At 42.5% G+C, this 26,973-nt stretch overlaps 1 protein-coding gene across 1 annotated transcript in view; it reads right to left on the bottom strand.

Moving 5' to 3' along the window:
- Nucleotides 1-21,977: 21,977 nt before the first annotated feature.
- Nucleotides 21,978-26,973, bottom strand: part of LOC126262494 (39S ribosomal protein L15, mitochondrial) — a 68,621-nt gene continuing 63,625 nt past the window's right edge. Inside the window, exon 5 of the mRNA XM_049959160.1 lies at nt 21,978-22,387. Coding sequence (XP_049815117.1) covers nt 22,086-22,387 — 302 coding nt within the window. The 3' untranslated portion in view covers nt 21,978-22,085. The remainder of the gene's footprint in view (nt 22,388-26,973) is intronic.

The raw sequence follows: 26,973 nt of genomic DNA on the forward strand, positions 1-26,973 counted from the left end.
CCAGAGGGTAGGGAAGGTGGTTTGGGGATTTCATAGGGATGAACTAACAGGTTACGAAGGTTAGGTGGACGGCGGAAAGACACTCTTGGTGGAGTGGGGAGGATTTCATGAAGGATGGATCTCATTTCAGGGCAGGATCTGAGGAAGTCGTATCCCTGCTGGAGAGCCACATTCAGAGTCTGATTCAGTCCCCGAAAGTATCCTGTCACAAGTGGGGCACTTTTGGGGTTGTTCTGAGGGAGATTCTGGGTTTGAAGGGATGAGGAAGTGGCTCTGGTTATTTGCTTCTGTACCAGGTCGGGAGGGTAGTTGCGGGATGCGAAAGCTGTTGTCAGGTTGTTGGTGTAATGGTTCAGGGATTCCGGACTGGAGCAGATTCGTTTGCCACGAAGACCTAGGCTGTAGGGAAGGGACCGTTTGATGTGGAATGGGTGGCAGCTGTCATAATGGAGATACTGTTGCTTGTTGGTGGGTTTGATGTGGACGGACGTGTGAAGCTGGCCATTGGAAAGATGGAGGTCAACGTCAAGGAAAGTGGCATGGGATTTAGAGTAGGACCAGGTGAATCTGATGGAACCAAAGCAGTTGAGGTTGGAAAGGCAATTCTGGAGTTGTTCTTCACTGTGAGTCCAGATCATGAAGATGTCATCAATAAATCTGTTCCAAACTTTGGGTTTGCAGGCATGGGTAACCAAGAAGGCTTCCTCTAAGCGACCCATGAAAAGGTTGGCGTACGAGGGGGCCTATCCTGGTAGCCATGGCTGTTCCCTTTAATTGTTGGTATGTCTGGCCTTCAAAAGTGAAGAAGTTGTGGGTCAGGATGAAGCTGGCTAAGGTAATGAGGAAAGAGGTTTTAGGTAGGGTGGCAGGTGATCGGCATGAAAGGAAGTGCTCCATCACAGCGAGGCCCTGGACGTGCAGGATATTTGTGTATAAGGAAGTGGCATCAATGGTTACAAGGATGGTTTCCGGGGGTAACAGACTGGGTAAGGATTCCAGGCGTTCGAGAAAGTGGTTGGTGTCTTTGATGAAGGATGGGAGACTGCATGTAATGAGTTGAAGGTGTTGATCTACGTAGGGGCTTGGTAACCAGCTACAATGGGGTGTCGCGATTGGGTTTGTGAATTTTAGGAAGAAGGTAGGGATGCGGGGTGTCGGTGGGTCAGGAGGTTGATGGAGTCAGGTGAAAGGTTTTGTAGGGGGCCTATGGTTCTGAGGATTCCTTGAAGCTCCGCCTGGACATGAGGAATGGGATTACCTTGGCAAACTTTGTATGTGGTGTTGTCTGAAAGCTGACGCAGTCCCTCAGCCACATACTCCCGACGATCAAGTACCACTGTCGTGGGACCCTTGTCCGCCGGAAGAATGACGATGGAACGGTCAGCCTTCAGATCTCGGATAGCTTGGGCTTCAGCAGTGGTGATGTTGGGAGTAGGATTAAGGTTTTTTATGAAGGATTGAGAGGCTAGGCTGGAAGTCAGAAATTCCTGGAAGGTTTGGAGGGGGTGATTTTGAGGAAGAGGAGGTGGGTCCCACTGTGACGGAGGACGGAACTGTTCCAGGCAGGGTTCAATTTGGATAGTGTCTTGGGGAGTTGGATCATTAGGAGTAGGATTAGGATCATTTTTCTTAGTGGCAAAGTGATATTTCCAGCAGAGAGTACGAGTGTAGGACAGTAAATCTTTGACGAGGGCTGTTTGGTTGAATCTGGGAGTGGGGCTGAAGGTGAGGCTTTTGGATGGGAGAGAGGTTTGGAGGAAAGGTTAGCTACTGAATTAGGGTGTTGTGGTTCCAGATTGTGTTGATTGGAATTTTGAGGTTTTGGAGGGAGTGGAGCTGGAAGTGGGAGATTGAGTAGATGGGAGAGACTGGGTTTGTGTGCAATGAGAGGAGGTTGAGGTTTGCTGGAAAGGTTGTGAAGGGTGAGTGAGTTGCCTTGCCTTTCCGGAGGTGGGAAACCAGGAGAATGGATAGCTGCTGGCAGTACGCCCTTGGGTGTTTTTAGGCTACTGGTTACAGATGACATACTGCAGCTCGTAGTTGATGAAATGAACGTTAACACACGCAATATATTTGCGAGTGAAAATACGAAAGAGGGCTCTAGGATTAGTAATTGGAAACCTGTAAATATAGGAGAAATACTAATCTTTCTGGGTATCTTATTACATACAGATAATGTGAAATATGCCCGATTACAAGATTACTGGAAGATAGACACGCTGTTCAAAAATAGAGAATAGCGATGAATATGGGCAGAGACAGATATTTGCTCACTGTATGCTCCCTGCATTTTGTTAAAAAATCCAAAGTCAGGGGACCTGAAACCAGATGATAGACTATATAATACTAAATTATTTCAACAACAGACTGTGTCACGTATTATCCAGGTAGGGATCTATCTATATATGAATGAATGATTCTTTGAAGGCGACGATTGTCATTTAGACAATAGACAATAGATAAAGAACAAATGGAATAAATGTGGCATCAAATTGTACATGCTAAATAATCCAGAGGGTTTCGTAAATAAATGCGCTCTAACAAATAGTCTCAAAACCACTGCCAATTATCAAATATAATACTTGTATGTCTGGGACCAATAGGCAAGACCTAATGTATTATTTATGTGAACGAAAGACTATCCGCTGGCCAAAGAAACTATTCTTCCATGTAATTGATATGCTAATGTTAAATTCACATTACGTATTTAATAAATACTCAGGGCATAAAGTGACGTATGATTATAAAATAAAATAATAAAGGGAATACTTCCACCAATGAACGTAACAAAAGGTGTGTGTAATAAATATCGTAAAGACACACGTTTTGCAAAGCGGGACACAACTGAAGGGAAGATGCAAGTTACGAGGAAGCAATGTACAACGTGTGCAGGTAGGGGCAAGCGTACAGATGCACCATATGTGTGCATAACATCCGTAATGTAAAGGGAGGTCGTATCTTTAGAGGATGATCTATTCATGTTTGTATTTGTTTTATTTGATAGCCAAGTAAAATGTTGTTACATTGATTGCTCAGAATGTGAGGTTTCTGTACAGTATGTGGACTTATTTGTGATTTGCTATAAAAACATCTCTACCCCTTGTAAACTTGTTATATGGGATTGGGTTTCCATTGCACCACATTGCAGATGAGTCCTGTTTCTTTTTCTCCGTTTGATAAGAATAAAATATTTATTGAAAATACAACAAAGAAGATTGTTTACTCTATAAGCCCCTTGCAAGCAGCATCAAGCAGTCAGCCAATTGAAATGGTTTCCGTACAGTAACATAAAATGTCTATCTTGACTATAGTCTGATCTTTGCCTCCCTTCATAATGGGCCGGCCCTCAACCTAGGGTTTGAGTGACTTGTTCTCATTACCAACTTGTCTCTAGTAAGTACTTATATTCTGCCTCTTAGTAATTATATCAAATTTTTCAGTAGCCTGTACGGAAATTGTCATTCTGTACATTTTTATTCAGTATGTACTGCATGTTTGGATCCCATTATTGCACTGTGTAAAATATTGTAGTCAGTAGTGTGATCAATGGCACACTTATTCTAGAGGAATATCTTGATTTTTACGGGAAAAATTCTGGAGTAGACTGTTGAATTCAGGGATGCCTCTGTGCTTCCTCATTCAACATGGAAAAATCTGCTCAGTGCACGATTGTACATCTTAACTGTTATTGGCATAATTAAATGATTGTTGTCACTGTTCACATGATTGTGATGTGAAGAAATATGTTAAAGTGCTCATGTTATTTGTGCAACATATTTTAAAAGTGATTCAAGAATTAAAGCTGGGAAAAAATATTTAATATCTATTTTTGATTGGAACTTTCCAGTCATGTGAGAAAGAGGATATTCACAAGCAAGGTAGCCCAGTGGTTTAGACACTGGACTTGTATCTTAGAGGATGGCCATTCAAATATACATCTGGTCGTACAGATGTTTTCCATGATTTCCCTAAGTCAGCTTAAGCTGTATACTAGGATGGTGCTTTTGAAAGGTATGATTTATTTCCTTCACCAATCCAAGCTCGTGCTCCATTTTAATGACCTTCCCACTGATGAGAGGTTAAACTGAAATCACCCTTTACTTTTTCTGAAAATTCTTTGAGAACTGCAATTTTGAACAAATAAGAATTAGGGAAGCCAGAATAGTACTATGAAACTTTCTCTTGCATGCAAATTGCAGATAACATAATTCGATGGCAGCACTTCTGTTTGCAGCAAAGATGTATGGAGAAAAGTCCAATGGAGGTAAGGTGTTACACTGAATCACACAGGTTGGTGGCTATAGTGTACTTTTCAGCAACAGAATCAACATACTAATTGTGAAAGGATATTTATTTTTATACACTCTGCATAGATATGCAGTGCAAAACACCTGGAGTCATAATGGCTGCAAGAGAAGCAAATGAAATGGGGTAGGAGGTGGATTGCTTTGTGTTGAAAGATAAGTCCTTTCGTTTTCACAACTCTTATTTCATTGCTTAGCAAATAAAAACATTACCTTACATTGGAGTGGTCCCTCAGCTAAAGTGGAATTTCTCATAATTGTGAAATACAAGACCAGCATTTTTACGTCAAGAATTTAAGAATGTGATTTTATGTATCAAAAACTGGAATATCAAAATGTAAAATACTATACCTGGGTAACACACTGTGATTAGATAAATTAGAAGACAGCTTCTGCCAAGTATCTATTTTCCACTTAGTAACCCTTTGCGTGCCAGCAATGACCTTGTTACATGCTGTCTTTAGCAGTAGTCAGTCACCTGATCCATTAGCATCTACCTCCCAAGGAGTGCCTTTCATTCAGCCCTCTACCCAGTGCTAAGTTACTAAGGGGCCTGCCTAACCCTATACAGAATAGTTCTGAAGAGCAGAATAGTACTCTTATCACTATAGTTCCATCATATCTAGGATTAATGAAATGTAGTGACTATAAAGAAACATCAATTTCTGATTTAGAAGCTCCTCTCTGAATTGGTTGCTATATTTGCTAAACCACTGCTGTTGGAAAATTGCTTTTTCATTAATCAGCAGTTTTCTCTATTTTAGTATGTTATGTAAGTGTACTGACTCAAGAAATAAATGTTAATAGTTACACAGAAGGTTTTAAAAAGGGTACTCTTTGACAGAGTGCAAATTATACTGGTTACTAACTTTAGTGTGTGTGTGTGTGTGTGTGTGGTACAAAGTGTCCTGTTAAGTCATCGAGTGGAAGAGAGAGACCACATTGGCATTTCCTAAGGGTTTCAAATGACTTCTGCACTGTAGACAGATGCCTGTTAGCAATTCAGTTTTCTTGCCAAATGCTGGCTATGATGCTAATTCTTTTTTAAACTATCTTACGAAATGAACACTCGATAAATTGAAATGACTAATATTGTCAATGCTTACACAATTGCCAAATATAAGATAGAAGTGTCAGGGATCAGTTATGGGAACAGTACATCCTGCTAAAGTCCGAAAGGTGTGTGAATACTTATTTGTACACAAAAAATACAACATTGGAAACAGGTAATTACATGTATGAGGGTGGTCAAATGAACAGATATGGAAAAAAAGGTAAACACACAATAATTTCAAAAGTAATAGTTATAACTTAATACATTTACCCCACTGTGACAAAGCAGTCAGCATCTTAATGGAAAAAATACATGTGGTTACCCATGGAACCATGATTGCACCCAGGCATGCACCTCTTCATCCGAAGCAAATGGACAGTCATGAACATCTTTCGTCGGTGTTCCAAAAATATGGAAATCCTTTGGGGGAGAGACTGACTGTACGGAGGATGTGTAAGGGCTTCCCTGCGAAACTTCTGCAGTGTACTTGAAACAACTTTGGCAACATGTGGGCAGGTGTTTTGTTGGCAGGTTGTTTCAACTACATGGCAGAAGTTTTGTTGGGAAGCTCTTACACAGCCTCCATATACTCTCAACCTCTCCCTGTATGATATCCATATTTTTGGAGCTTTGAAGAAAGATATTTGTAGCTGTTGATTTGTTTCAGATGAAGAGGTGCATGTGGGGTACTGCCATTGTCCTGTAGTCAACCCCAGACATTTTTCTAGGAAGGCACTGACTGTCCTGTCTGACAATGGGATAAATGTACTAAGTTATGGTGATTTATTTTGAAATAATAAAAGTTTACTTACTTTTCTTCTATCTGTCTTGTTTTCATTTTTTGTCCCTTATAAATTGTTTAACATAGTTCCCCTTATGTGTTCTTGTTTCTTAGGTCGTCGCCGCCCCCCCCCCCCCCCCCCCTCATGTGAAACATACTCAGTGTGAGTTCATAAGTTTAGTAATTCAGCTGGATAAAAGTTCAAAATAAGAAACTCTAAATGTTCAAATACTGTTTACCTGTGCGTTTTCCATCCTTCTTCTTTTTACAGGCTGTGTTTTTAAAGTTTAGCATGCTACTTGTATTTGTCTGTCTGGTAAATTGGGTCTATGACATTGTCTAGGTTACATGTTTTGCATACATATCTGGTTTTCTTTTGCGCAAATCGTGCACCAATGAGGTTTTTTTAAAAAAAAAAAAATCTCCAGTAAGAAGTCAGAGCTTCTTTCTCGCTCAGATTTTCTCCCTGCTGCTGCGTAAGCTCTTAAAGAGTTCTCTTACTAGAAGGGCAGTAGATGAAACCCCTGCATTTTGCCCTGTTACCACCTAACATATAGTATGAAATTAAAACATAAAAGTCCAGAATATCAAAATTAACTTAATGTGCCATTTCAGTGTCTTACTCTAATGTTAATCAATAGATTTCATTTCCTTTTCGATGTCAAGCAGGTTTGTTGCGCTGCAGACAGTCAACATCTACATTTCACGTGAACTGACAAACTGTATTTCTTTTTGGTAGTTTCTGCTGTGCAGTTTTGATATGTTACATCACACAAATAATATCTCATATGGTTGCTTTTTGTGATTGTGAAGCCAGAGAAATGCATCTAGATTTGGATACCACGTGTCAGAATAAATTGCGTGAAAGTTAAATAATATCCAACAAATATATGCTTAGGTGTAAAGCTTATAGCATGGGTAACGTTCACTGCAGGATGCATTATGAACTTTACTGACAGGTGTCCTAATAGTGAATGAACTCTATCCTTCAGTACAGGTAGAGTTGTAACTGAAGTGAAGCATTCTCAATATAAATACAAAATGCAGTCAGAACATAACGAAATGTTCAAAAGTTTGGATAAAGTGACACTGCCCAAGGAGATATATTATGATTATTATTTTACAAGCGCGCGCGCGCACACACACACACACTTTTTTCACAACGTTGTGCATTTTTCTTTTATGTCTTACTGCTGTGATAAAGAATTCAGTGGTTCTAACATATTCGTTGTAGTGCACGAGTGAAATTGGTTTTGTTTACTATAGATATCATCAGGCCTATTATTAAAATCGTGAGAAATGGCTGTTACCTACTGTGAACATCATAAAATGCATGTACAAATGAGAAAGAAAAATCACTTTAGTTAAATAGAATATCATACAAAAGCATGTTCCTTTCCCCACGAATTTCACATCAGTGTTGTGGTACAGGGCAAATAGTGGTTTCAATTGCTGAAGAATGTAGTTCAGGACTTTGCTTAGAAATTCTGTAGAAGAGACATTAAAAAAAATTTTGATACCCAAAACTGTCTCCTCACTGCTGATCACAATATGTCTAGAATTTTTGTCTCTGTGATAAGTCATTTTCTTAAAAATAAATAGATCACTCCACCTTTATGGAGAAAAATAACAAAGAGAACAACACCCTTATGCCAATTTTATAGAACAGCCAAAAACGAAACTCAAATTTTGACAGACACACTGCCTGCCTGCAATATAATGGCATATCGTTTGGAATAGCTAGTGCACCGGATATATTCCAAAGATAGCTGGAGAATTTAAGCAGGGGGCAGTCCAAGAATGGTAAATTATTAGGATGACATCCTCTTTGCAAGTACAGAGCCGCAGATCTAACGAAGGATCTTTAACAATGCAGACAAGTCTGAATTTCGAATATCTGGTTTTGCTTTAGGGCGAAAAAACAAGTGGGGCATTAAACACCCAAGTCAAAATTATAGAACACAAAGACAGAGAGGAGTTCAAAAGAGCCTATACATCAGTCCCAATAGAAGACAGCTAAAAGCGGGCACGTGGAAAGGACTAAAAACGACACCATACAGAAACGGTAGTCCAAAACTAAATGGCCTTTGCCATATTGCTTTGGTAGATAGAAAGTAAAATGTGGTCGGCAGCCTGCACATGATTTGCCAAAACGGCTGATAACTCAGATGGCAAACCCAAGCAGGAATGTAAACGGTTAAAAAATGGGCATTCCATCAGGAATTGGTGGACAGTTAAAACTTGGACACAATGTGTAAAAAGTGGTGGAGTAGCACCACTTATCAAATGACAATGGCTAAAAAGGCAGTACTCAATACGCAGCCTAGTTAAAATGACCTCCTCCCGGTGGGAGGTCAGAGAGTAGATTGTCCAAGCTGCTGGGAGAGGCTTAATAATCCTCAGCTTATTCCCATGAAGGGAGGACCAATGGTGATGCCAAACAGACACTACCTCCTGACACGGGCAACACAGAGATAACTGGAGGGAATATAGGAACTAGTGGGCTGAGGTACAATGACGGCAGCAGCCTCATTTTGTGGTAGACCGACATGACCAGGAATCCACAGAAACATCACACTGGCTCCATTAAGAGTATGCAAGTGACAGTTTTCCTGGACCTGCTGCACTAAGGGATGGGCAGTGTACAGCGTACATGGACTTAGAAGGGCGCTGAGTGAGTCTGAGCAGAGGAAACAATTGAAAAGGCTGTGTCGCCGGATGTACTCCGTGGCCTGATACAGGGAGAAGAGCTCGGCTGTAAATACTGAGCAGTGTGCAGGAAACCGATATCGAAAGACATGGTTGCCAATGACGAAGGCAAACCCAACACCGCGGGCAGTCCGAGAGCCGTCAGTGTGTACAAAAGGTACTATCACAAAGCTCCATACAAAGGTTGTGAAACTGAAGACGATAGACCAAGGCTGGAGTAGTGTCTTCAGGAAGCGAATGAAGGCCAAGGTTAACATGGGATGCTTCATGAAGCCAAGTTGGTGAAGGGTTCACACCCACCAAGAAAATTACAGGTAGTGTGAATTTAAGCCGCTGTAGCAAGTGCCGAAAGCAGACTCAAGGAGGTGAAAGAGAAGAGGGACACACCCCATACTGGCACTCATCGAAGGAGGCGGCATAGGATGGGTGGCCACGCATGGCAGACAAGTGGCATGCATACCTGCTGAGGAGAAAGTCATGGCAGTATGACATTGGTAAGACAGCAGCTTCAGCATACAGACTCTCAACCGGGCTAATGGAAAAGGCACCAGTGGCCAAACGGATGCCACGATGGTGGATAGTGTTGAGACGGTGTAAGAGGGATGGACATGCAGATGCATAAACAAAGTACCCATATTGTTTCGAACGGACAAGGGAGCAGTACAAAAGGAGGAGCATGGTTCAATCGGCAGCCCAGGAGATACCACTGAGGAAACACAGGACACTGAGGAACCGCCTACAGCAGGCTGTCAGGTAAGACACAGGGGAGGACCAAGAGAGTTTCCTATCGAGTATGAGCCCCCAATTTCGTAGTTTCAATGAATGGAGGGACAAGAGGCCCAAGATGTAAAGATGGTGGAGAAACCAATTGCGTTGCCAGAAATTCATTCAGAAGGTTTTGTCAGTGAAAAAGCAAAAGCCATGGTCGATGATGCTCCAGGAGGAAAGACGATCAAGACATCACTGAAGGTGTCACTCAGTGAGACAGGTATGTGGAGAACTGCAATAGATGGCAAAATCGTCAACAAAAAGGGAGCCAGAGATGCCCAGTTGGCAACAGGCCATTATATGGTTAATGGCGATAGCAAAGAGGATGACACTCAGGGCAGAACCCTGAGGCACACTATATTCCTGGGTAAAGGAGTCCGACAAGGCAAAACCTACACGCACCTTGAAAACTTGGTCTTTTAAAAATGTCTCACGGAAACGGGGCAGGCAGCCATGGAATACCCATGTGTAAAGAGTATGGAGGACACCAGTTCTCCAACAGGTGTCTTAGTTGTTCTCCAAATTGAAACACAGGCCACAGTCTAGGATTTCCGCAGAAAACCATTCATGACATGGGTGGACAAAGTAACGAGGTGGTCAACTGCAGAACGCCATGCTCAAAATCTACACTGTGCATTCGTCAGTAAATTGCGAGACTTGAGCCACTGTACAAGCCGGGCACGTATCATACATTCCATCACTTTGCAAACGCAGCTGGTGAGAGAGATGGGGTGGTAGCTAGAAGGAAGGTTTTTGTCTTTACTGGGTATGGGTATGACAGTGGTTTTATGCCAGCATCCGGGAAATGTGCCCTCTGTCCAGATGCAGTTGTACATGTTAAGCAGAAAATGCTTGCCCACAAGAGAAAGGTACTGCAACATCTGAATGTGGTTGGCGTCTGGCCCTGGGGCGGAGGATTGGGATGAACTGAGAGCATGATCAAGCTCCCTCATAGTGAAGGTGGCATTTATAGCACTCACGATTTGGAGAAGAGAAGGTTATCGCCTGAGCTGCCTCCACCCGTTTGCAGTGGAGGAAGGCAGGGTGATGGTGGAAAGAGCTCAAAACTTCCACAAAATGGCGGGCCCAAGGTGTTGGAGATAGCAATAGGGTCCACCATGACATCGTCAGCTACTGTCTGGCCAGGAATTTGGGAATGGATCTTGGTCCCACAGAGCCGTTGGAGGTTGGCCCACATGACAGCGGAAGGTGTGGAACTGTTAAAAGAACTAGTGAATGAAATCCAGGTAGATCTTTTGCTATCCCAAAGAATGCGACGACACTTTGCACGCAGTTCGTCATCGTAGGATGATGGTAAAAAACACGGATAGCAAGTCTCCCAGTTTGGGAATTAAGTCATGGCATGCCTCAGTCCACCATGGGACTGGGGCACGACATGATAAAGAGGAAGTGTGAAGAATGGAATGTTCTACAGCAGTACGGAAAACGTTGTGAGGTATTCCACCTGGTCATCACAGCTGGGGAAATCTTTGCCTACGAAGGTCGCCAGGGAGAAGTAAAGTTGCCACTCAGCCTTGGTAAGCTGCCATTTGGGCATAGGGTAGGAGTCAGCAAATGGATAACACACGGGAAATGGTTGCTCGAGTAGGAGTCAGAAAGGCGTGCGAGGAATTTGAAAGGAAAGTGGGTGTTCCAGTGTTAAGGCAGAAGATGTTTAGTTGGTTATGAAGGTCAGCCAAGAGCGCACCTCTCTGACAGGTCGTGAGAGAACCCCAAAGGGGATGATGTGCATTGAAACCACAGAGCAGCAAAAATGGGGGAGGTAGCCCAATAAGCTGAAGGAAGTCTACCCTGGTGACATCAAATGACAGAGGGACATAAATGGTACAGACGGAAAAAGTCAGGTGGGGAAGGAAAAGGCAAACTGAAAGAGCATGAAATGGATAGTCAGGGAGATGGGTTGACTACGAATATCATCCTGTATGAGCAGCAGGACACCCCCATGAGATGGAATGCCAACCTGAGGGGGCAGGTCAAAATGAATTGGTAAGAAATGTGAAAGCTCAAAGCAGTCATGAGGGCACAATTTCATTTTCTGAAGGCAGAGTACAAGGGGGCGCTGTGATGCTAAAAGCAGCTATAAATCCTCTTTGCGGGAACGAAGGCTGTGAATGTTCCATTGGAGGAGAGTCATGATGAAGAGATGTAGGGTTGTCACCTCGACGGCTGCTGAGTGACAGCCTGTGCAGAGTCGCTACTACACATCACAGAAGCAGGAGTATTCTGCTCCATGGGGTCCACAGAAGCAGTGGCTTGCTTGTGTGGTCAGTTTGTGGACTCCCAACACTGAGAAACGGTTGGTGCGCACCGGCGATACGGAGGCTGGCAGGGTAAAGTGTCACGTGGATCTCCGAGTTGGCAAATGAGAAGACCGTTTGCCTTTGGTCGACTTCTTCAAGCCTCGCCGGTTAGAGGAAGACTCGGGTGTCATTTGGCTGGAGGGACAGAGTAAGTCTTCACGGGAGTACTACTCCTGTCCTTTCCGGCCTACCGGTTGTGTAGCTTGAGGCGAGAGTTTGACGGCTTGTTGTGCAGCTGGACAGAGGGATGGAAGTGCTACCTTGACACTAGGCAATTTCACAACCTCAGAGCTGAATTGGAGGTCACATGTCTGCGTGGCCATGTCCTTCGTGGAGTGAGGGTTAACAAGAACCGAACTATAGGCTGTTCATGAAGTTCGGGAACACTTTCAATTATTTATCGTACAAGAACTAAACATTGTACAGGTGTCGTACATACTGCATTTTGAGGAGTAACTCTTAAAGTTGTGGTTTTTTTTTTTATTTACAAACATTCAATATGCGAACCATGACTTACCCAGCAGACGTCAATACGATAATAGAATTCCTGCTATATCTGTCCCAGCATGGCATCGTCGACTGTGGTAGTAGCTTCCCATATTCTCTCCTGGAGCTCTGCTAGATTACTCAGTGGAGGCGGTACATACATCAGATCTTTAATGTGTCCCCACAGAAAGAAGTCACACAGAGTGAGATCTGGTGATCAGGGAGGCCATTGAGGCCATTTCATGATACAGCTGTCCACTTCTGTGGCACGGCCGATACATCGATGTTTGCAACTAGCGCGCTGACTATCGGCAAATTACCAAACTCCTCTGTGGCGATATAAATGGGGGGGGGGGGGGGGGGGGAGAGAGAAAACACTTTTAGGGTTTCTCTTCAAAATGACATATGTATGACATCTTTACAATGTTTGGTCCATGTGCAATAAATAATTGAAAGTGTTCCCGGATTTTATGTATTCCCTGTACAAATGCCAGGTGGGAGAACACAAGGTTTGTGACTAGCCAGTAACTTGCGAGAGACTGGGTAAGGCACTTTTTCCTTTATCTGGATATCTTGGACAGCCCACTCATCAAGATACACAGGACAATCCCGAGAGGTGGTGGCATGGCCACCAAGGCAGTTGATACAATGAGAAGAAAGAGGCGCATCCCTACCACAGATTACACATTTGGTTGGCTGTCGGCAAGACTTTCTAATGTGAGTCGAATGTATGGCCGGACTGTAATAATTTCATACCCTACCTTGATCTTGGACGGAATCATCACTATCAAACGCGAGAAAAAGAGTGCAGGTGGGCACTAAGGAGGAACCTACCTTTTTCATTACACAATGGACACCCCAGTCCGAGAGGTAAGATTGGATTTCAGCTGTGGTTAAACCGTTCTGCAGCCTGGTGTAAATTACACTACAGGAAGAATTCAAAGTTCTATGGGCCTCGACACAAACAGGGTAGCCATGGAGAAGCAAAGCAGCAAGCAGTTGTTGAGCCTGAGAATCAGAATTAGTCTCCAAAATCAAAGTGCCATGTTGGAAATGGGAGCAGGATTTCACGGGACTGGCAACTGCATCAACACCTTTCTGAATAATAAATGGATTTACCGTGGCAAAGGACTGACTGCCTTCAGTAGCTGAGACCACGAGGAACTCTGGTGCAGTGGGAAAGGTCTTTGAATCATTAGCCTCATTATGTTTACATTTCATAGACATTGATTGGGAAGATAATTGACTCATTGTGAGAAAGTCCCCCACGATTGCCAACATCTCCGAAGGTGCGCTCCTTCCAACTAGGGACCCCCTTCACAAGGGGTTGCACCTGCCTTAGGTGATTGTTCACACCTCAGGTGACAGAGGAACCAATTGACTGTTTGGCAAGGTTGCAGCTCAGGCAATCACCCCTCCCTGGGCCTGAACTGTACCAGGGGGTAAATGCGAACCCTACCTGTCGACCTGGGGCTGGGAATTACGCATTACCCAGTCACAAGTCACACATGTGGGCTGGCTTCCAGGAGCACACAGGGAGGAGGAAGAAAGAGGAACCTTAAAGGCCGAAGTGGAGGAATAAGAGGCGAAGGGGAAAAGGGAGCAAAAAACAAAGATGAGACATAACTCTTCAGGCTTTACCAGTGATCTAATATCATCTTGGGTTGGCGGGTGTTCTGCCGGATATCAGCATTGTTCCTGTATGATATTTCGGTAACGTAGCTCATAACCTTCATCACGTGTGACCTAAGACTGCTCCTCGAGTGGACCTGGTCCAGTATTTATGTCTGTGGCCTTCCCACTCCACCAGCGGTTGCAGACGTTCCCTCTGCAGTCCACACCCATTCACCGCGAACTGCCGGAGTGCTGGCATTCCGTTTTCCATCGGCTGCGGTACTGGATGTTCCCTCTGCTGTTTGCGCCTGTCGGACCCACTCTCGGACGTTCCATCTTTGGTCCGGAGAGCCTGGCAATCTATCTGGGGATCGTTTTCTGTATCCACACCTTCAGTTCTTCTATTCATGGAGTGCTGCAGCTGTCCGTGTTGCTCCCTTACATTGGCCAGATGACAAGAACAGTAGACATCAGGTGAAAGGAACATCAAAGGCACACCCGATTAAGACAGGTGTTGCTGAACACTGATGGAACCAAGATACTAGCACAGACACACAGATTTTGGGACAGTGTTATAAGGGAATTTACAGAGATAAAAGTAACTGACAATCTCATGAACCATGAGATGGGGTACCAGCTAAGCAGAGCCTGGCTTCCTGTTCTGGAATTGTTAAATGAGCAACAGTGACAGCTGCAACACCCCATGAATAGAACTGAAGGCGTGAATATAGAAAATGATCCCCAGACAGATTGCCAGGCTCTCCGGACCGCAGATGGAACATCCGGCAGCGGGTCCGAAGGGTGCGGACTGCAAAGGGAATGCCCGAAAACGGAACGGTGACGCTCCAGAAAATTGCAGTGAGTGGGAGAGGACCGCAGGGAGAACGCCTGGCAACCCAGACAGAACCCTGAACACACCAGGCCGAATATGGAACACCCAGGAGTGGATCTGGTGGGCGTGGACAGTAGAGGGAACGCCCAGTACCGTAGTGGACAGAAAACGGAATGGCAGCGCTCCAGCAGGTCACAGCGAGCGGATGTGAACCACAGAGGGAACGCCTGCAACTGCCGGTGGAGGGGGAAGGCCACAGACATAAGTATTGAACCATGTCCACTTGAGGAGCAGTCTCTGGTCGCGCCTGATGAAGGTTACAAGCTACGTCACTGAAATACCGTGCAAGAACGGCACTGATATCCGGCAGAACACCCACAATCCAAGATGTAAAAGGTGAGACTGTTCTTATGTCAGTGACAGACAATGCAGAACATTCCTAATAACATCCCAGACATGTTCCCCAAAGGAGAGGAAAAAATAGCAAGAGGATAGACATGCAACACGGAAGGGGAAAACTGCTGCAAAGCTGGGGCCCTGTGGTAGCTAAGCACGAACTCTCCAAAGAGTGGCAAGCCCCCTGGGTGGAAATCAAGTATGTTTGACACATATTTAGTGCCTCAGGAATTTGCCCGACCCCAAAGTATATGGACACCATTTAAAAGTTGCCAAAATCCAGTGATAGGTCACAACTTAAATCAGTACTGAATCAATTGAACTATTACCGTCAGCTTATCACGAGCGGTAGTGCTCTCTGAACCCTTCCATCACCTGCTTCGCAAAAATGTACCCTGGAAATGGGAATCTGCATGTGGCAAGGCATTTCAGGACTTGAAATGGGCACTGTTACAACCAGTCTGCCTTATGGTATATAATCCCAAACATTGCCACAAGCTGGTGGCTGGCACATCTGACTGGTGTGAGTACAGCTCTCTTCCAGATAATAGGGTTGAATGCCCCATCGCATTTACATCAAAGGCATTAGATTCAACTAAGCACAAGCACAACCACAGCCAAATTAAAAAGGAGGCCCTTGCAATCATTTTTGGAATAAAGTTACGTATGGGTGGGAATTCATCCTCGTTACAGACATAAACCACTGTTACCCTTACGAAAGACTTCAGCAACCATACCAAACAAAATGGCAAGGTGCCTACAAAGGAGGGCCATGTTCCTCTCTACCTACACATTCTGGTCTTACGTTAAATCAGTAAGTGGCTCAAAACAGCATATCCAGACACTCCGGGATGATGATTGCATTGAAACAGAGGATGACACGCGTAAAGCTGAAATACTAAACACCTTTTTCCAAAGCTGTTTCACAGAGGAAGACCGCACTGCAGTTCCTTCTCTAAATCCTCGCACAAACAAAAAAATGGCTGACATCGAAATAAGTGTCCAAGGAATAGAAAAGCAACTGGAATCACTCAACAGAGGAAAGTCCACTGGACCTGACGGGACACCAATTCGATTCTACACAGAGTACGCGAAAGAACTTGCCCCCCCTTCTAACGGCTGTGTACCACAAGTCTCTAGAGGAACGGAAGGTTCCAAATGATTGGAAAAGAGCACAGGTAGTCCCAGTCTTCAAGAAGGGTCGTCGAGCAGATGCGCAAAACTATAGACCTATATCTCTGACGTCGATCTGTTGTAGAATTTTAGAACATGTTTTTTGCTCGAGTATCATGTCGTTTTTGGAAACCCAGAATCTACTATGTAGGAATCAACATGGATTCCGGAAACAGCGATCGTGTGAGACCCAACTCTCTTTATTTATTCACGAGACCCAGAAAATATTAGATACAGGCTCCCAGGTAGATGCTATTTTTCTTGACTTCCGGAAGGCGTTTGATACAGTTCCGCACTGTCGCCTGATAAACAAAGTAAGAGCCTACGGAATATCAGACCAGCTGTGTGGCTGGATTGAAGAGTTTTTAGCAAACAGAACACAGCATGTTGTTATCAATGGAGACACATCTACAGACGTTAAAGTAACCTCTGGCGTGCCACAGGGGAGTGTTATGGGACCATTGCTTTTCACAATATATATAAATGACCTAGTAGATAGTGTCGGAAGTTCCATGCGGCTTTTCGCAGATGATGCTGTAGTATACAGAGAAGTTGCAGCATTAGAAAATTGTAGCGAAATGCAGGAAGATCTGCAGCGGATAGGCACCTGTCCCTTAACATAGACAAATGTAATGTATTGTGAATACATAGAAAGAAGGATCCTTTATTGTATGATTATATGATAGCGGAACAAACACTGGTAGCAGTTACTTCTGTAAAATATCTGGGAGTATGCGTGCGGAACGATTTGAAGTGGAATGATCATATAAAATTAATTGTTGGTAAGGCAGGTACCAGGTTCAGATTCATTGGGAGAGTGCTTAGAAAATGTAGTCCATCAACAAAGGAGGTGGCTTACAAAACACTCGTTCGACCTATACTTGACTATTGCTCATCAGTGTGGGATACGTACCAGATCAGGTTGACGGAGGAGATAGAGAAGATCCAAAGAAGAGCGGCTCGTTTCGTCAATGTTTAATAAACTCAAGTGGCAGACTCTGCAAGAGAGGCGCTCTGCATCGCGGTGTAGCTTGCTCACCAGGTTTCGAGAGGGTGCGTTTCTGGATGAGGTATCGAATATATTGCTTCCCCCTACTTGTACCTCCGAGGAGATCACAAATGTAAAATTAGAGAGATTAGAGCGCGCACGGAGGCCTTCAGCCAGTCGTTCTTCCCGCGAACAGGAAAGGGAGGTAATGACAGTGGCACGTAAAGTGCCCTCCGCCACACACCGTTGGGTGGCTTGCGGAGTATAAATGTAGATGTAGATGATATCCAGTTCCAATCTACAATGCAGCACGCCAATGCTGAGTTGTTATCTCTGTTGCCTGTAAGTCAAGACCCTGAGTTTTATGCTGACCCAGCAGTGTGCTTCCAGACAAATGCAGCTGTGGACAACCTCCCACTGGATGCATCCCACACCGCACAACTTTGGACCTGCTACTGTGAGGCCTACATCAAGCACATCAGTGGAGGCTAGCCAGTGAATAAAAAGACCTTACAACAAACAGATATACAAGCATTCTAGGTACGCCACCATGAGCTGTCCATGAGACAAGGCCTCATCCTCACGCAGGGTGATAACAGCCAGACCAGGGCCCTCATTCCCACTGTGCTTCGGCAGCAATGGGCCCTTAGATCTGCAACACCAAGGAGATTGGGGTGTGATGCTCACAAAGCGATTCACAAGACATCACTTCTACTGGTGTGTTATGGACTGATACCACAGCTAGTTCCCAAACGTACAACTTGTCAAAGTAAGCAAGCTGCTCCACCCCAATGGTATTTCCCTTGGCGAGTGATCTCCACCCCATGGTCCCACATCAACTTTGATTTTGTTGGTCCATTCCAAGGGGCTACATGGCTCGTAGTGGTAGATGCTGGCACAGAATTTCCATCTGTAACATGAACGACCTGCGTGTCATCTGCATATACAATCAAAGCACTGACAGATTTTAGCCCTTGAAGGGCTGCCTGAGTCAGTCGTCACCGACAATGGTCCTCAGTTCACTTAAGCCAAATTCCATGCCTTTTTCAAATCTAATCACATTTCTTAGGTCCACACTGCACCATTCCACCCAGCTTCCAATGGGTTAGTGGAAAGATTTCTCTGTACTTTTAAAACACAACTGGCAAAGCTGTCAGCATCACCCCCTAGAGGAGGCAGTAATCCTGTTCTTCGCCTCATATCTTAGTACATCCCAAAATGAGACCACCTTGTGGAAAAATTCCATGGCCACACTCACACCTCCAAGCTTGCAATCCTTCATCCCTTGTTGTAGGAAATACACCTCAAACCTATCAGGCATGACAGACACACTCTCAAAGACCCCATGTAACCCTTAAGTTGGTTCATAGTATCCTACCACAATGATGGTATCACTTCTTGGAAGGAACTCAACAAGCACTAAATGACACAAATATTTGTCAGCAGTGGCTGTCTTGAATGGCAGCTTGTTTCTACAGAGAGAGCACACAAGTTTGTTTCCCATTATGACAAGTGTCTGAACAATGATAGCAGCTATGTAGGAACACACACTGAAGAGCCAAAGAAACTAGTACACCTGCCTGATATCGTGTAGGGCCCCATGAGTGCAGAAGTGCCGCAACATGATGTGGCATGGCCTCAACTAATGCCTGAAGTAGTGCTGGAGGGAACTGACACCAAGAATGCTGTAGGGCTGTCCATTAATCCATACAAGTACGAGAAGGTGGAGATCTTTTCTGAACAGCACATTGCAAGGCATCCCAGATGTGTTCAATAATGTTCATGTGTCTGGGGAGTTTGGTGGCCAGCAGAAGTGTTTAAACTTAGAGAAGAGTTCCTAGAGCCATTCTGAAGCAATTCTAGATGTGTTGGGTGTCTCATTATCCTACAGGAATTGCCCACATCTGTCAGAATGCACAATTGACATGAATGGATGCAGGTGATCAGACAGGATGCGTACGTACATGTCGCCCATCAGAGTCGTATCTAGATGTATCAAGGGTCCCGTATCACTACAACTGCACATGCCCCACGCCATTACAGAGCCTCCACCGGCTTTAGCAGTCCCCTGCTGACATGCAGGGTCCATGGATTTATGAGGCTGTCTCCATTTCCATACACATCAATCCCTTCAATACAATTTGAAACAAGAATTGTCTGACCAGGCAACATGTTTGCAGTCATGAACAGTCCAATGTCTGTTGATGGCCCATGCATGGTGTAAAGCTTTGTGTCGTGCAGTCATGAAGGGTACACAAGTGGGCCTTTGGATCTGAAAGTCCCTATTGATGTTGTTTCGCTGAATGGTTCACACAATGAGACTTGTTGATAGCCCAGCATTGAAATCTGCAGCAAATTTGTGGAAGGGTCACTTCTGTCACATTGAACGATTCTCCTCAGTGTCACTGGTCCTGTTGTTGCTGGGCATTTTTTCAGCTGCAGCAATGTCAGAGATTTGATGTTTTACCAGATTCCTGATTTACAAAGTACACTTGTGAAATGGTCATACAGGAAAATCCCCAATTCATCGCTACCTTTGAGATGCTGTGTCCCATCACTCATATGCTTAACACCACACTCAAACTCACTTAAATCTTTATAACATACAATTGTAGCAGCAGTAACCGATCTAATAACTGCGCGAGACATTTGTTGTCTTACATAGGCGTTGCATACTGCAGTGCCGTATTCTGCCTGTTTACATACCTCTTTATTTGAACATGCCTGCCTATACCAGTTTCTTTGGCACTTCAGGGTGGCTTAAGAAATATTCTTTTTTTATAAAAATAAATTCTGTTTGGAAAACAATATTTTTATGCATTTTTTTCCAAAATGGTACTTACTTTCTGGCCATGCCTCATATTTATTGCCCATTGTAAATGTACAGCTACATTTGTATTCAACAAGCCATCTCCGGTACCATCCTTTCCTGTATTGTTCCATTTTCAAATGGTGGACAGGACGAAAAAAGCTTATACACAAGGATGTGGAAAGTCATGGAATAGCGATATACACATATATAGATGGCAGTAGTACCATTTGCACAAGGTATAAAAGGGTAGTGGTGTTGGTGGAGCTGTCATTCGTACTCAGGTGATTCAAATGAAAAGGTTTCTGAAGTGATAATGGCTGGAAGATGGGGATTAACATACTCTGGATGTGTAATTGTGGTTGGAGTTAGAGGTATGGGGCATTCCATTTTGAAAATCGTTACAGAACTCAATATGCTAAGACCCACAGTGTGAAGAATGTGCTAAGAATACCAAAGTTCATGCATTACCTCTCACTATGGACAATGCAGTGGATGACGGACTTTACTTAATGTCCGGGAACAGTGGCATTTGAGAAGACTTGTCAGTGCTAACAGACAAGCAACATTGTGTGAAATAAATGCAGAAATCAATGTGGGATGCATGAAAAAAATTCCACTGCAACACTAAGGTGAAATGTGACACCAATGGGTTATGGTAGCAGACAATCGATGAGAGTACCTTTGCTAACAGCGTGACATTGCAAGCAGTGCCTTTCTAGGGGTCGTGACTGTATCAGTTCGAGCCTAGATAATTGGAAATCTACAGCCTGGTCAGGTGAGTCCAAATATCAGCTTCTGGTAAGAGCTGATGGTAGGGTACGAGTGTGGTGCAGACGCCATGAAGCCATTGTGCCAAGTTGTCAACAAGGCACTGTGTGAGCTGCTGGTCACTCCATAATGGTGTGAGATGATGTGTTTACATGGAATGCACTGGGCCCTTGGTCTAATTGAACTGATCATTGACTGGAAGTGGTTACGTTCAGCTACTTTGAGACCATTTGCAGCCATTCGCGGACTTCCTGTTACCAAAAATGTCAGCGGGTAACAATTGTTCGCGATTAATTTGAAGAAGATTTTGGACAATTCGAGTGAATGATCTGGCCACCCAGACATGAGTCCCATCGAATATTTATGGGATATAATTGATAAGTCAGTTTGTGCACAGAAACCTGCACTGGCAACACTTTTGCAATTATGGCTGGCTAGTCCATGCCACATCAAGTTGCTGCACTATGGCAGGCAAAAGGAGTTCCAACATATTAGGAGGTATCCCACGACATTTGCAACCTCATACCACATGTAAACTCAATTTCTCTGGCTTATTGATGACCATATGTGTCAGGAAGGAATATGTAGAGGTTGCGTAAGCTACTGCATTTGTTTCCCAAATTGGTCACAATGGAACCTGAATGGAAGGTATGTCATTATTCCCACAAATACATCAAAGGCTGCAGCTATTTTTAACAGGTGTGCAAATGACCATCCCAGTTTTGCCAACCTGTTTGGAACCATCATATATGCACAGTGTGTCCGTGTACATAGCCCAGTTAGTATTAAGCAACTGATAGATTTTCAGTCCATTTTCCACATTTGTGACAGCACAGCTAACTTTTGTAAATACTAGAGTATCCTGTCGATAGAAAGAATGAGGCAAAAATAGTAATGTGTGTGCAGAGCTACAACGGTAATGTTGGCTCAGAGCAGAATACACTGTGATAATACAGCATGGGACACATTAGCATGGGAAGTAACAAGTTATATTTTATTACAATAATAGTTTCATCAATTATTTACACAGTGACCTCCCACATAACATGAAATCAACATTTGATGTTTCCCATCATAAACTATGATTTATAGAATTCCTTCAGCTGTTCATCCGTTGGTTTCAAAATTACTTTATCTGGAAGGTTCACTACCCATCCTGGCTCTAACCCAAAGAATATCTGCCGAGGATCTTTCCGCATACAGAACATTGAATACAATGGGTCATTTTCAATTTCTGGAAGCTTGTAACCATATTTTTGTGCCAGCACAAATCTTTCCCATGAAACTTTTTCTGGATCTGCCAAGTAACCCCTCTTAGCTGGGTCAGTATAATATTCAATTGCATCAGCAGGTGGCAACATCCTTCGTGGTATGGGTTCACCTGTAAATACAAAAACAAACAATATTATATGATGTACTTACTATTATGATTGTTTACATACGGGAAATTTGAGGGAACTGCACGCCTGGCACCGTGTCCCTAGCCTGATGACAAAACTTCCATACTAAATCTGTGGCAGCCAGTGTGTTAAATGATGAGAGAAAATGATTGTCCAGTACTTATGTTTGGTAGGCCAAATTCCCAGTGTTACTGATAGAAACATTTATAACAGAAAACAGTAACTTAGTGTTAGAGCTTGTATGTTCTTTTTCCAGGGAGGAAAGAATGGGAAGTTGGGTGGTCACTTAAGGGGTAGGACGTCAAACGGGCCAACGTGGAGCAGGAGAGGCACCACAGGACATTTTAATTTCCACTGTCTATACTTTTAGAAATAAATTCATAAAACTTTGTCAGCATGACCAGGAAGGATTCAGAATTCACACTCATAGCAGTGGAAGTTCGAAAACATAACTAAGTAATTTTTTTTACATGTGAAATTTCATCATTTTTTTTTCCACTTACTAATGGCAGCATTTGTTGCTATAGGTACGCTTTTCTTCATAAGTAAGAGAGATGGTTCAATGAATTTTGCACAGCATACAAACCATACTTACAGGTGTATGAAACTCTACAATTTATTTAATTTATGAAAAACGAATGATCTGTTGTATTTTAAACTTCATGTTTAGAAAATACACAAATTTTGTAGTCAATTACCTCAATTTTTTACCAAAGTTTTTAATAGATTTGGATGAAATTTCCCACGTAAAAAAAATTATTTTGTTATGTTTTCGAACTTCCATTGCAATGAGTGTGAATCCTGATTCCTTCCTGGTGATGCTGACAAAGTTTTATGAATTTATTTGTAAAAGTATAGACACTGGAAATTAAAATGTCCTGTGATGCCTCTCCTGCTCCAAGTCAGTCCTACCCCCCTTAACCCAATGCTGAGTGGGGACGTACCCTGTCTCAGTGACTACCCACTCCTTCCTAATTTCCCCAACCTGAAGAAGAAAGTTCCCAACACCGAATTTTTCTATCAGCAGTGTTTTTTTTTTATATTTTCTCTATAAATGAGTTTATTTTAAGTCTCTAACAAGAGTTGGCATAAAGTTTATGATGGTTCAGGCTACTGCTGCAAATACTACTAACAAGCTCCCATCAACATTTTAAACTTGATGCTATTACTTACTCCCAGGTAGATTCTTAAAAATACAGCCTCATATGGTCCTTTCACTCAGTGGAGACTTTACACCTGTTGCACTAGAATCTTACCATGATGAGCTGCTGTGTCCAAATGGTCCACTGCAAATTAATCTAAATATGAGGAGATTGATGGTTTCTAAAATCAATGTTCTAGTCCACACTGAAGTATTTAAGCTTAACTTGTGTTTGTTCTTACATCAAATATATGTCAGTTACAGCAGCATTGCTAGCCAATGGTAAAGCCCTCAATGTACTATACTGATTAATTACCACCAATCATGATTCATAGTCCTACGAATAGCTCTAGCTCTGTGCTCCAATTAAAATTCCATTGTGACCGACATTTTAATGAGGTAATTGGTGCGCACCGAGCATCTGTTTCTCAGGATCCAGGTCTTCGCTATGCTGCCACAAGCCTTGTTAGGTGATGTGGCCTGCATGTTTCAGGAGGGGGCAGGTGAAGCAGGAGGCTAGGGTGGAGAGCACCAAATACGGTGATTTTCGCAGATTCTATTGTGTCACTATAAAAATATTTTTATGCAAATAAGGCAAAACTATATCTACTCCAAGATGTTAGTACTATGGTAAACGTTTTACTTTCTGCGCAAACATACTGAAAAAGAACAATGTTATTTCGCAATTTTTATCAAGCGATCAACAAAACTATTTGGTTAAAAACTCCGATTCTTTTGCATCTTATAGTCAAACACCATAGCCTAGCTTTAGCTGTCACATCTATTATGTTTTGAAATTAAGCAGTTCATTCCGGGAGCTTGTAGTGAAAAATGTGATCACTTGATTCTTTACATTCACAGGATTTTAGGTCATATTTTACAACACACGAATGGCAGCTATCATACCAAAATTGTTTTTAAGAGAGGAAAGAAAGCCATATCTCATTACAATGTGGAATAAATATGATTCCCAATTCAGAATAAATTGGACATGCTTTCCAGTTTCAATACTTGCCTCACAACCAAGGAAAATCTCAGAAATATGGGACTGGAACAGTTCTAATACTACGTATGCATGTTATGTATGTAGTCACAGTGTGTCACTTTGCGCCAAGCTGATGATGTCCCTACGTGGTATGCTGATTTCATTTATTCTATAGTTCATTCTAAGAAGGTTAAATGAAATGAAATTGATTGTGTGAAGCATTAGCATAAGACTAAAGCACTGGACTGGTAATGAAAAGGTTGTATGTTCTAATACACATTCAAACTTTCTTATAATAATTTGTTATTTTTGTCTAAGGAATATATGACCTCATAGTAATGCTATCACACAATTAATGGCTATCACTAGTTAATATTGATCAAAATTTATATAAATGGTTATCCTATGAAATATATTTGCAAATTGCAAATGTGATTGTACAACAGCTACATGATTTACTAACAACATATGAGAATTTGTGCCACATGGTGACTCTGAACCAGATTTCCTGACTGTTGCAAGTGGTCGCCTTAACCAGATCGGCTATCTCAGCATGCTTCCATATGGAGACATATAAAGGGTTTGCATTGGTTCTAGAACTGTGCTTTGATAGCCAGTGTGGTTAAGACAACCACTTATTATAAGCAGGGAATCCAGGTTTGAGTCCTGCTCTAGCACAAATTTTCATATGTTACTAGTCTAGTGTATAGCTGTTGTATAATGTATTCACAATATGTGAATACATTTCATAATTTAATATAGCTGTCAATCTCCAGTATTGTCTGTTTCCTTGGACATGTAGGCATGTCTCAAGGTTTCATCAAACTATACGAACACTGTAAAATACAGACACTGCACTACTGTAAATCATTATTCTTTGGTTTTAGTTGGTCAATGTACTTCACTGCAATGGGGATTTGCCTCAGTGCATATGAATCATTCTGTAGCTGATATCAATGTAAAATATATTTAATTTTAGAGCAAAATCATCAACTTAGCAGGGTACCCTAGGCATGTAGTCTTTGGGAAGCAGATCAGAATTGTTAATAGGAATTTAATGTGACATATTTCTGCTGTTAAAATATATTAGCTGCATAAAATTGTCAAAAATTTCACAACAAATAGGCTGATAGAATAATCCCGGAAAAGAAAGAGAAACAGCATTTTGTTTAAGAGTCAGTTGGATGCAGAATATTACAGGCACAGATATAAGGCTATGGTTATGTGATTGGTTTTTGCAGTAAGATTCTGCTAGGAAGAGATCCTCTAAAAAACAAAAGAAAAAAAAGAAAGAAAAAACATGTCGCTACGAATCCAGCTTTGCTCTACATTCAAAACCTATATTGGTTTATAGCAGTTCTACTGTGTAGTGCTGCGAACTAGATTATGTAACTATTTCTTTTTATTCCCAATATTTAAATGTCAAAGACAGAAAGGGGTAAGACATCTGACAATGCATGCTATGTGAGCCATGTATTTACATGGTCAGGGCACTGCACTGAAGGGGCAGGCTCGTGAATACTGCAATAATGTTAGGGAATCCTCCAAATAAGAGAAAGATAATGGTGGGACCCCTGCTACCTCTCACTAAAGTGACAAGACAGAACTGCAGACCCATTAAAAGGCCACAAAATACTGTTGTGAGAATAGCAAGGGAAAAAGCATGCAGCAGAAGAAAGTGAAGTAGGATCAAGTCATTTAAGCGCTCTAGGAAATACGAGAGAGAATTTGAGAACCGTGTGATGAATTTCAATTATCATCAAGGTGACACAGTTTGACATCACATTTAAAATTGCTATTCAAGAAAGGAAGACTGTCTTAGAAGAAATGGAACTTTTCGGAGGCAACAAATTGTCACCAAGTAATGTAATGCATGGCTTAAGTTTCAAATTAAAAAAAAAATTAATGGAAGAAAGGTCATAATGGAGGAAGGTGATACTGTAGTACAGCAGTGTTGATTTATGAGGAAAATATCAAAAGGAAACTTTGAAGATTTTGTTTGGCTTGACAAAGCTTGGGTAAATGCAAACCATTCAATGAGTATATGTTGCACACATGATTCAGTAATGGCACCATGCCATAGCCGATCAATAAAGGTAGAAGACTGATCTTTCACCATGCACAGACATCAGGGGTATGATGTTTAGATTGAAGAAAACCTCTCAGTTCCACAAGGAAACGAAGAGACATTTCAACAGTTGTTTAAAGAGTGCCTTCTGAAAAACTCGAGCAAGCCTTCCGTAATAGTGATGGACAAAGCTTTGTATTATTCAACTATTCTAAATATACAGTAGCTTCCAGAAAGCATGACTATCAAGTGACTACAATCAAAAAACACTGCCATACCAGGCAACTAAAGAAACAGAAAATTATTGGATATCATGGCTCAGAATAAACCATGTTTAGATCTAAATGTGATGGATGAACTTGAAAAAATTAAG

Source organism: Schistocerca nitens, chromosome 6, assembly GCF_023898315.1.
Source record: "Schistocerca nitens isolate TAMUIC-IGC-003100 chromosome 6, iqSchNite1.1, whole genome shotgun sequence".
NCBI lineage: Eukaryota > Metazoa > Arthropoda > Insecta > Orthoptera > Acrididae > Schistocerca > Schistocerca nitens.